The 12,448-nt window shown below is 38.5% G+C and overlaps 1 protein-coding gene across 1 annotated transcript in view; it reads left to right on the top strand.

Annotated features, from left to right (window-relative positions):
* SMCHD1 (structural maintenance of chromosomes flexible hinge domain containing 1) overlaps positions 1–12,448 on the top strand; it is a 71,117-nt gene that overhangs the window by 23,550 nt on the left and 35,119 nt on the right. The window contains exons 16-22 of the mRNA XM_057397561.1: positions 77–159; positions 314–427; positions 2,539–2,616; positions 2,699–2,818; positions 9,052–9,196; positions 9,433–9,529; positions 11,071–11,143. Of these exons, the coding sequence (XP_057253544.1) occupies positions 77–159; positions 314–427; positions 2,539–2,616; positions 2,699–2,818; positions 9,052–9,196; positions 9,433–9,529; positions 11,071–11,143 (710 nt within the window). The remainder of the gene's footprint in view (positions 1–76; positions 160–313; positions 428–2,538; positions 2,617–2,698; positions 2,819–9,051; positions 9,197–9,432; positions 9,530–11,070; positions 11,144–12,448) is intronic.

Raw genomic sequence — 12,448 nt, 5'->3', positions numbered from 1 at the left:
TGTGTATTCTACTAAAGATAAATTACCCTGTTTTTTTAACTCGTGGAAAAACTGTTCACTCTTTCTTTTTCACTAGACTTCCTGACAAATTATCAGTGACATGGCCTGAAGGAGATGAGTTATTACCAAATGAAACAAGATTTGCTGGTACACCAATAGGTATATTTTTTTCTTCCACATACAAAAAAATAAAATATCCATTTAAAAATATATTATGCATTCTTGTTGAAAAAAAACAAGAATACAGAAATCTCTGATCACTTACAATACACAGCGTATTTTAACAGTGCAACATTTTTCCTTTTACATACAGGGGCATTAAGAATAGAAATTTTGAACAAAAAAGGCGAAGCGATGCAAAAACTTCCAGGTACAAGCCATGGAGGTTCAAAGAAACTTCTTGTTGAACTCAAGGTTATTTTACATTGTAAGTATTTCTGTATATTTAACTGATTCTTTACTATTTTAAAAATTGATAGTGGATAATGCATTTTTTTGTGTATATACGTATTATATGTTAGAATTTGATAGATGGATATAGCTGTTAATTTTAAGGACGATATCGCATCAGAGCATATAGGACTCCAGAGCCTCGTTTCGCTTCAATGGCAAGTGCTTGATGGTTTAATGCTGTATTATGATTACATCTTCTATCCCATGTAACAAGGGCCTGTCAGTTCCAAACTACTTAATATACACAAGAATATGGTTAAAATGAATACCATTTCTAACATAGAAATTCACACAAGTTGCATAAAAGTAGGGACTGCACTTGTTGAATGTCTAATGTAAAGTCACTTAGGAATTTTGCAAAATCGAGTTTGTGTGAGCTGCTGTTTCATGGTTTCTGTTGTATGGGCACTTCACTTAATATTTTTACACTGCGTTTGTTGAACTGTGTTCTTTCTGAGGCAGCTGAAATTGGTCAGTTGTGTGTTGAACACAGAATTAGAACGCTAAGTTCTCTGAAAACTCCAACTCTACATGTGTGAAATAAATCTAAAATTTACAGAAACTTAGTCTTGTTTGCCTTGTTGCTTCCTATATACAATAGGAAAATCCAATTCCTTTGTATGGTAAGAGTTGTAAAAATATCTTTCTGAAGCACTGAGGTTACTGTAGTGGTACATGTCAAAGGAAACTAAATGGAACTATCTTAGTTTCAGTTTAGTATTCTTGTCATAAGACAACACTTAGTGTTTCAGTGGCACTTGTTGTATGGGAATTGTCTGCTGTACATGTCTGTTGTCCAAGCTTGTGTGCTGTGGCATTAAGAAATTGGAATTGAAAAAGAATGTTCACATAATACAGATTATCAGATTGTATTTGCCAACAGCCTCATTTAAATTGCAGGTACCTCTGTTAAAACACTCAAGTAGGTGCTGTGGCAATCTGTGGCAATACTAAGGCATCTTTTCGGGGGGGGTGAGCTAATAAGCAAACTTTTTATTGCTGAAGTATTTATTTTAGAACTTTGTTAACTGTTCTTTTGACCAAACAATTATCTTGCTAATTCCCTCTTGTAAGCCACAATCGGAAATGCAGCTGAGATGCATCTGTCTCACACATGCACCGTTGAATTTTCCCAGATCATGAAGGCTACGGCTGTTGGCTATTAATATGTAATTTGAAACAAGATTACAGATGTCCTTCCTCTGTCTGTACTCCCCAAGGATTTATATTACACCATAGCAGGGATATTTAGTTATCCATTGTTTTCAGAATGTTCTACATGGAAACTTGTTTACATGAGAAGCAAACGTTGGCATTGTAATAATCCTGCAAGTATAAGATACCTTTTCCTCTTTAGAAAAACATTTGTTTCTGAAAGGTTTCAGACAATAAACAACTACATTACTGCATTTCTTTTTATCCTGTGTAATCTTACTGCATTTGCATTCTGTATTTATTACACTTAAAATATGAATAAATATTAAGATATATTGCAAATAAAATATATACATATTTTCTTTGTAAAATATTAATATCTTAAATATACTAAATTGTAATATATACTGAATATATTAATGCCTCTTGAATGTGTTCCTGTATTTATCTTAGGTTATAGAACCATTCACTAAAAATTGCTTTGAATTTTCAGTGTGTTCTTAATTTGGAGAAAAAAAGGAATGTTCTTCTTTCCTCGATTATACATTCAGTCAACTGCACATTTTTAACATGGCTCCCATTTAAGAAAGTTGATAGCTGACCAGTTGCCAGCATGGAGTGCACACCCTACAAGTGCTCGGACTTCACAGGGAGCATACAACCAAAGAACTAATAAAATTCAGCTTTACAAATCTGCTGCTTTCAGTTTAATATGTCTGAGCCTAGCAATTTTTAATTAAAATGGGGTTAGGTAGGGAGTTTATTTTTTTTTAATATGTAACCAACATGATTAAGTATGAAACTGAATTTATATTTATTAGATTTAGAGGTGATAGTAATACTTAACAATGAGTGATAAGTAATACATGAAGAAAATGAACAATTATGGTGTAGAATCTAATTACATGTAGCTAATTGTTTATTTTGCAGCACCTACTGGGAATAAAGAAATAATTTCCCATATCAGTCAGCATGGAGGCAAATGGCCATACTGGTTTAAAAAAATGGGTAAGTTCACATACGTAATATTTTCAGTTTGTTTATAATTTTTCTTGGTTTGCTTTCTAATTGTATTTGTATTTCTGTTTAGAAAATCTTCAGAAACTTGGGAGCTACACCTTGAAACTACAAGTAGTATTGAATGAAAGTAATGCAGACACTTATGCAGGAAGGCCTCTACCATCTAAAATCTTTAAATTTACTATTATAGGTAAGAAATCCAGTCATTCCAATTTTCTTTTAGTGTCTGTATTTCAGTCATTGTATATCAAAATTATTCGTGTTTTCATGGAGAGGTAATTTTCAGCACTTGAAAGCAGCATTTTCATGTCAAATAACGAAATTTGCAGGCAAATATGATTTTTGCCTAATAGATTTTGCTCTCACCTGTAACATGTTGGCTGTGCTATACAGTTAGTTTTTGCAAAAAAGTGTTAACAGAATCAGAAGCTTTTCCCTGATGTGAACTTTTCCAAATGTACTTAACAAAAATAAACTTTTACTTAATTAGAATTGCTCTTTTTCCGGATGCCACTGGCATAAATATTATTTCATAAAACTGCTATTTTTTAGGCCAACTTTCATGCATAAACCATGAAGAGAAACTCATTCAAAAACAGATTATACACTTAAAATGTGCATGTTGAGACTGAAGTTTTTTGTTGGCTTCTTTTTAATTGAAAGAAGAGTCCTATGCAAAAGTAAATTCTCATTCAGTTATAATGGGTGTATCTTTGGATTAACCACCATAAAATACTTACCGGAATACCAGAATAGAAATAATACTGTTAAATATGTCTGATGTTACTCTGTCTTGCCAGACACTCTTGTATGTATGTGGCCTAAAATAATATGTCTGATCATATCTTCCCAACAAAATTCACAGATTCTGATCTTAATGACACTACGGAAGCTTGTAAGCTATGTGGTTACCTTGTAATTCAGGTACAGCCTTGCTAGTAGGTTCTCTTAGGTTAACACTTGGAGACGACAATCTTAAAGATTCTTTCTCTAACCTAAATGATTCTGTGATTCCCTGAAGAAGTTTTATTTCTTTTGCTGGAAAGACTACATTTCCAGGGAAAATAGGCATCTATTTACGAAAAAGGGTAGAGCCTATAGGCTAGTTTGTAGTTGCTCTTTCTGTCCAGAAATATGGAATAGAATCCTAGAATCACAGAATAGTTAGAGTTGTAAAGGACCTTAACATCATCTAGTTCCAGCCCCCCTGCCATGGGCAGGGACACCTCACACTACACCATGCCACCTAAGGCCCTGTCCAGCCTGGCCTTGAACACCACTGGGGATGGAGCATTCACAACCTCCCTGGGCAACCCATTCCAGTGCCTCACCACCCTTACAGTAAAGAGTGTCTTCCTTATATCCAATCTAAATTTCCCCTGTTTAAGTTTTAACCTGTTACCCCTTGTCCTATCCCTACAGTCCCTAATGAAGAGTCCATCCCCAGCATCCTTGGTAGGCCAGCTTCAGATACTGGAAGGCTGCTATGAGGTCTCCACGCAGCCTTCTCTTCTCCAGGCTGAACAGCCCCAACTTTCTCAGTCTGTCTTTGTACGGGAGGTGCTCCTGTCCCCCGACCATCCTCGTGGCCCTCCTCTGGACTTGTTCCAACAGTTCCATGTCCTTTTTATGTTGAGGACAGTAGAACTGCACACAGTATTCCAAGTGGGGTCTCACGAGAGCAGAGTAGAGGGACAGGATCACCTCCTTTGACCTGCTGGTTACGCTCCTTTTGATGCAGCCCAGGATACGGTTGGCTTTCTGGGCTGCAAGCGCACACTGAAGCTGGCTCATGTTCATTTTCTCATCAGCCAACACCCCCAAGTCTTTCTCCACAGGGCTGCTCTGAATCTCTTCTCTGCCCAACCTGTAGCTGTGCCTGGGATTGCTCTGACCAGGGTGTAGGACCTTGCACTTGTTATGGTTAAACTTCATAAGGTTGGCATCAGCCCACCTCACAAGCATGTCGAGGTCCCTCTGGATGGCATTCATTCCCTCCAGGGTATCAACCGAACCACACAGCTTGGTGTCATCGGCAAACTTGCTGAGGGCGCACTCAATCCCACTGTCCACGTCAGCGACAAAGATGTTGAACAAGACCAGTCCCAACACCAATCCCTGAAGGACACCACTTGTTACTGGTCTCCAGCTGGACACTGAGCCATTGACCACAACTCTTTGCGTGAGGCTATCCAGCCAGGTCTTTATCCACCAAGTGGTCCATCCATCAAATTGATGTCTCTCCAGTTTAGAGACAAGGATGTCGTGTGGGACAGTGTCGAATGTTTTACACAATTCCAGGTAGATGACATCAACTGCTCTACCCCTGTCCATCAGTTCTGTAGCCCCATCATAGATTGGTCAGGCAGGATTTCCCCTTAGTGAAGCCATGCTGGCTGTCACCAAGCACCTTGTTGATTTTCATGTGCCTTAGCATGCCTTCCAGGGGAATCTGCTCCAAGATTTTGCCAGGCATGGAGGTGAGAGTGACTGGTCTGTAGTTCCCTGGGTCATCCATTTTCCCCTTCTTGAAAATGGGGGTTGTATTTCCCTTTTTCCAGTTGTTGGTTCTTTACCTGGCTGCCCTGATTTTTGAAATATGATGAACAGTGGCTTAGTAACCCCGTTTGCCATCTCCTTCAGGACCTGTGGATGGATTTCGTCAAATACAATTAACTTCTTAAATTATAAAGGACTGTTGTTAGCTGCAAATGAGATTTCATAGGATTAAAAACAAAACAGACTTTTGATTCCATATATCATAAGACAACTTAAAGAAAATCTATATCTATTTACTTAGAAAATGAATCTGCAAAAATACATGCTAACTACAGATTATATATCCCCTGCTCTATCTTATCACCAAGACTCACCCTTTTATGGAGATCTCTGAACTGCATGTGCACTAATGCATGTAGCGTGGGGAATAAACATGGTGGATTAGAGACAGCAGGACTACAACATTGCTAGTCATTGAGACGTGGTGGGATGGCTCACGTAAGTGGAATGTTGCAATGGATACAAACTCGTTATGAAAGACAGACCAGGAAGACCATAAAGGTGCCTCTTATGTAAGTGAACAGCTGGAATGTATGGAGCTCTGCCTGGCAATGGATGATGAGCCAACTAAGATCTTCTGAGTGAGGATTAAAGAGCAAACCAGTATGGATGACACCATAATCAGTATTTGCTATATAGGCCACCTGACTAGGAAGCACAAGTGAATGAGGCCTTTTACAGACAGCTGTAAGCAACATCATGTTTGCAGACTCTGGCCTTTGTGGTGGACTTCAACTACCCTGATATCCGGTGGAGAGACAACACAGGAGGGTGTAAACAATTCAGGATGTTCCTGGAGTGCATCAATGACAACTTCCTAACTCAAGTGATAAAGGAACCAATAAGGAGGGGTGCTCTGGTGGACCTCATACTTATAAACAAGGAGGGGCTCGCTGGGGATGTGAAGGTTGAAGGCAACCTTGGCTGTTGTGACCATGAGATAGTAGCATTAAGAATCATGAAAGGAAAGGAGGGCAGAAAGGAAGCTCACAACTCTGGACTTTATGAAAGAAGACTGTAGCCTCCTTAAAGATCGGCCTGGTGGAGTTTCATGGAGTAAGGCCCTGGATGAAAAGGGGCCCAAGAAAGCTGGTTAATATTCACAGATCACCTCCTCCAAGCTTAAATCTAGTCTATTCCAATGAACAGGAATCAGGCAAAAATGCCAGGAGGACTGCATTGGATGAACCAGGAGCTCCTGGCAAAATTCAATGCAAAAAAGTAGTATGTAGAAGGTAAAAGTGTGGACAGGTAACCTGGGAGAAATACAGAGACACTATCCAGGCATGCAGGGACGGGGTTAAGGAAGCTGAAGTCCAATTGGAACTGAAACTGGAATCCCTGGCAAGGGATATTGAAGGTAACAAGATGAGCTTCTACAAATATGTATGCGTGACAAAAGAATGACTTGGGTGAACATGAGCCCACTGTTGAATGAGGCAGGGGACACAGGACATGGAAAAGGCTGAGGTACTGAACACCTTCTTTGCCTCAGGATTTACTAGCAAGGTGGACCTTCAGGAATCCCAGGCTGCAGAGACCTGTGGAAGTTCTGGAGCAAGGAATATATACCCTTGGTGAAAGAGGATCAGGTCAGGGAATACCTAAGCAAACTGGTTGTACATAAGTCTGTGAGCCATGATGAGCTCCACTAGGAGGAGAGCTTGCCAGCAGGTTGAAGGAGGTGACCCTTCTTCTCTACTCAGTACTGGTGAAGCCACAGTTGTGGTACTGTGCCCAGTGCTGGGCACATTCCAACACAGAGACGTGGACATACTGCAGAGGGTCCGGAAAGGGCGATGAAGATGATGAAGGGACTGGCACAGATTGCCCAGAGAAGCTGTGGCTTTCCCATCCCTGGCAGTGTTGAAGGCCAGGTTGGATGGGCCTTTGAGCAACCTGGTCTAGTGGAAGATGTCCCTGCCTGTGGCAGGGGGGTTGGAACTGGATAATCTGTGATTCTATGATCTCTCATGTCAGGAAAGGCTGGGAGAGCTGGGGCTGCTCCACCTGGAGAAGATACACGGGTACCTTGTCAATATCTATAAAGGCATGAAGGAAGATTGAACACCAGGAAACACTTTTTCACTGTGAAGTTGACTGAGCACCTCACTCTAGAGGGTGACTAGGTGTAGGTTGCCCAAGACATTGTGGGTTCTCCATTCTTAGCAACATTCAGAAGCTGTCTGGACATGGCCTTGGCAGCTGACTTGACTTGAGTCAGAGATGTTGGTTAAGATTATCTCCAGACAACCCTTCCAACCTCGTCTGGTCTGTGAGCTTTATCTACAAGGGGGGACAGGGAGAGAGGAAGACAGAAAATACCACTTCCTTTGCATGTAATATTAAATGAATATTTTTGCCACAGGTTCAAGAGGTAGAACGAGCATCTGTTTCCAAGAAGATCAAGAAAAAATAGATGCTTTCAATAGCCTTACATTTTTTCCACAAAACGAGAGGCTTTGAATGCAAACCGTTTAGGCAGAAAAGAGTTCTTTGTAGCATATTCTTCTAAAAGCTTCTCAGAAGTATTATTGGCAGAATAGAGAGAAGTATTTTTGTATGATAATACAGAAAAAATTCTTGGTATTACTTTAAAAGACTAATTATTTAAACATGTTTGAAAACCTGGCATTGAAGTATCAAGACACTTCTGTGAAGTTCTGGAGCTTCTGGGGGAAGCTCTTTCTCTGAATGAATGCATAAATGAGCCTTGTCTGCTCCTTCTTTATCTCTTTATCTAAGCAAAAAAGAGAACCTTAAAAGTTGCAAAGTTTCATTCTGTATTTTAAAAACATTTTCTCAATAGAACTGTGACTTTCCCCAGCATGGCAGCTTTCAATTAAAGGTTCCCTTGGCCATAACAATTGAAATGAACAAATCTCCTCTGAAAGGAATAGACACACTAAAAATCTAATGGGCTAACAGTTTGGAACTTCGGTAGTTACTCACTTCGACAGTGCTGAAGTTCTTTTACTGTTATTTTTGTCAGCTCGTTTTACACTTTTATCACTCACTTGTAAACAAAATTGTGAACACTTCAAGGTTGAGGTATTTTTGTTATTGTAACCAAGAAATAATTTTGGCCAACAGAAGGTAACATTTTCCCTCCCTCCATGGTTTTCACATCTCTTGTGCAAAAGCAGCTCTCTGATAATCATACTAGTAGGTATTAAAAGTAGCTGTTGATTTGTGTCTGAAATAATTTGATAGGATATTTATCTACCATGTAGCTCAGCACTGCATTGCTTCTTTTTTCAAAGGCCAGTTGGTCAAGATAGTTTGATTACACAAAACATTATGCTGATTTACAAGCCCTCATTTGTACCACTCTGGTCTCATTTTTTTAGTACCTAATTGGAGGCAGCCTAACAGGGCCAGATTTCACAGGAAGGATTTTCTTACATTTCTTTTTTCAAATGCTCATCATTACTCATCTTTATCTCTCACATTTGGGATAGTTGTAGAACAAAAATATTTTGTTGCATGAATGAATTTATTTGAACAGAATTAAAGCAATTAAATGTAAGAAAAGCTATCCACAGGAACTTGTCTGCTCTCAGGTGCTGCATGGATGTTCTAAGTGTTTTGGAACTTTTAGCTGCCCTGTTTTGTTGTATATGTCCGTTTTGTTGTATATGTCCTGTTTTGTTGTATACTGCTGTTATGTTTTAACTATTGCTTTTATGTTACTGTAATTTCAAATAGAGGATCAATCAATAAGGCATGATTTTGGTTACAACAGTATTCTAAACAGCTTGTTTAATTTGAGGCTGAAAACTACTTGATTTAGTTGCCATCAGTAAGAGAAAGCCAGCAAATATGCATAATTCCTTCTAAAAATGTATTATTCTTTTCTCTTAGAGGGCAAACCAGAGAAATTTTCAGTGGGACTTTTGGAGCTTCCTTTCCGAATTGGAGTACCTTTTAATATTCCTTTGGAATTGCAGGATGAATTTGGTCATGCAACACAGTTGACAACTAACATTAAACCAATTCTTGAAGCTAGGTAATTCAGCCATCTTTTGGGGGTTCTTGGGGGAGAGAGTTTGTCCTTTTCTTCATGTGACATTGATACAGTAGTTCTTTGGGGATTGTCTGAGTAATATAGTGGATACTTTTCACATAAATTAACGGGCATTTTTTTCTTTTATTTCCATGAGAATATCTGAAAGTATCTTGTATATTAAAACACTGTGTTTATTTGTAAATTGATTCTGTTTTGTTTTCTATGTATTTTTCTAGTGGATTGACGTTGCAGTATGAAGGAATAACTACAGGCACAAAGTGTGTCATTAAGGGTGTCACTGCTAAAGGCTGTGTAAATAGTTGCCAGGGCAAGGTAGGCTAATGAAATTAAACTTGAAGTAATATATTTAAGGAAAAAACAAACCAAACAAATAAAGAAAAAACCACACACACACAGAGCAAATAATTTTTGTGTAAAACAGATTGTCACATAGTGTTAGCTAAGTTTGGCCTACACTAATGGCTGCTGGTATTTGTTAGGGTATTTTCAAATGATCTCTTATAGCTCTACCTGGAGCAATTTGTCTTTCCCATAGCTTCATGCTCTTAGCTCATGGGACTGGAGTGGGAGCAGCTGAGCAACACTTGGGTATGTGGTAGTGTACCCAGTATGCGAAATCACAGAAGACGGCATTAAGTAAAAAATTAGTATTGCAGAAAAGGGGTTGAAACTAAAAAAAAAAAAAAAAAAGGGGGAGTGTTTAGTGCATAAATACAGTTTAATAGAATGGATTCCCGAAGAATTAAACTTAGTAACATTAAACGTCAGCTGTCAGTTATACTGGTTTCCTTAGTTTTTATTCCCTACCTTATTTTTCACTTCACTCGTCCCCATCTCCAAGACTCCCTGCCTTCCCCAGTCCCTCAACATCTGACTTCAGTATATATTGCCTTCCCCTGTTCTGGTGATTCACCATTTGGTTTAACGGGGCCTTCAGCTGATATGTGCTGGTTGGCTTGCAGACAGACAAATGTAGTTAGTTGGCTGGCCAGTCAGAGCAGGAGAGTTTCAGGCACCTGTGTGACCAGCCATCATCTGATGAGATCGTGTGTTTGATGAGGCTGCAGATGTGATGCAGCAGCCCAGGCCTCATTGCACTATCTCCTTCTCTTACCCAGCAAACCAGAAGAATTGCCTGCTCATTTTCATCCAGTCTACAAGGCGTTCATGTTGCACATACCCTGCCAGGCATGGGAAGGGCATAAGCTAGGAAACTAAACAGTCCCAGAGGCAGCATTTCTGAACATGTAAAAGTGACAGTTCATGAATTGCAACTAAATATTCTCAAATACATAAATGATGAAATTCATATATCTGCAGTGCAACTAGTTTTCTTAAAGCTGGAGCTTTTAAGATTATTGATTAGACTGCTTCATTCTCTGATTTTAATGTAATAATCGGTTTTAGTAATGCACTTCTTCAGCAGTTGTTTTTCTTATGGCCTTATTCAAACATGGGTTGGATAATAATTGTGATGCCTTACTTCAGGCAATTAGCTGAGGAGTAATGAACACAGAACTTTAAGACCCTTTCTTTTTAGAACTATTTTTATAACTGATCTATTTTTTTTCACCACTGAAATAGCCTCTAAGCAGGAAACCGTAAGTTATGATAGCTGCTTTTAATGGTTTTAGAACCATATAGTTTAACATGCAGATCCTAGACTGAACATCTCTGGGAATAATAACATGAAAGGCAAGATTTTTAGTACAGGAAAAATACCTTGATTTATGTAGCAGCGTGAGACAATTTGGATAGTCTTCTGAAATTTACATATATATGAATTGACTATGTGAGTTAATTTGTGATCTGGTTTTGTTTAAAGTTAATATTTAAAATATTCTTTCCACTAGAACTTTAATTTGAAGGTTACTCTTCCTGGTTTGAAAGAAGACACACAAATCTTTAAAATAAGATTGCAGCCTGGTAAGTATTCTTAAAAAAATTAGTGAATTGCTGTTGAACTTTATTCTGACACTATTAATGAAATGCTGCTTCTCCCAAGAAGGTAGAATATTTAGCGAGACATAAAAAAGGATATTCTAGCTCATCCAAGTGATAACTGAAACTAAGTAAAGTGAAGGGCATGTCGTTGTTGGCAGGAGTAACATCAAAGTCACAGCTCAATCTTATCTATTATTTTAGCAGCTGGAGTTCTTCCGCTTGCTTGAGACTGATTTTTTAAATATTTTTCTAACATGAATGAATTTGTTTATCTTCTTGATTTTCTACAGCATTAAGCCCATTAACCTGTACTAATCTGCATTGACCTGTTCTCCCTGTGAAAAGCATGTTGTGAAAGCATTAGTGCTCATGCAGTTTCTTGCCCCAGCAAAGGGGGGATGCTTTGGCCGTTGGCATTGTGTCTGAAATTTTTAGTGTTCCATGTTGACTATCATAATGAAAGAGAGACATATATACGTCTGTAAGTCCACAGCCATTTCTAGAATTTTATGTTTTGTGGATGTCTTCATGCTGAGGATTCCCTTGCGTGATACCTATTATCCCTTGTTACCTGAGTTTTTCTGGATTTGGGAGATAAGGTATAGTTTGAAGGCTGACTTCTTGGCCTCCTAGATTAACAAACTTCAGGCTATAACATCTCATTTTGCAGAGAAATTGTGTACTTCAAGCTTTATTAGGCCAACAGTGTTTAATATATTCCATTATTATGTATCTTTTGAGGAGTTCGCCTTCATGTAGACGATGCAGTGGAACAATCTGACTTGAGACAGACTGTATTTTGTATTGCTTGCTTATTTACTTTGGACTAAAGGCAACTTCATCCTTCATTAGAATCTTTAGCTTTTGGCACTGTAGAGATGCTTCACTGCCTCTTTCTTCTCATTGGACTTATCTTTGGCTTTTAAAGCTGTTTTTTGAGGAAGGAATGAATAAAAGCTACTTTGGTCTGTCTTGTTCTTCAGCCAGTGAGTTTGAAATGCAAGTTTTAATGAATAATGCATAAAGGATGTTTCTGAAAAACGGCCTTCTTCATTCCTTCAGAACTTGTCTTTTAACAGTAATCTATTACATCCTTCTCTTTTTAAAGCTTACAAAATAATTATATGTTCCAGGAGGTAGCCTTACTTAAATAGTTCCACTTTAATATCCAAGTAATGTCAACACAACTCTTTGGCTTGTATTCACACACAAGTTGTAGCTGTGGTAGGTTTGGTAATTAACCTGCTGAACATGACCGTTGATCAGATATCTGAACATTGATATTTT

Source organism: Pezoporus wallicus, unplaced genomic scaffold (assembly GCF_028554395.1).
Source record: "Pezoporus wallicus isolate ANWC-B61680 ecotype Strahan unplaced genomic scaffold, APGP_CSIRO_Pwel_v1 contig_227, whole genome shotgun sequence".
In the NCBI taxonomy this organism is placed as follows: Eukaryota; Metazoa; Chordata; class Aves; order Psittaciformes; family Psittacidae; genus Pezoporus; species Pezoporus wallicus.
The sequence above is the reverse complement of the archived record's forward strand: the minus strand, read 5'-3'. Positions and strand labels throughout refer to the sequence as shown.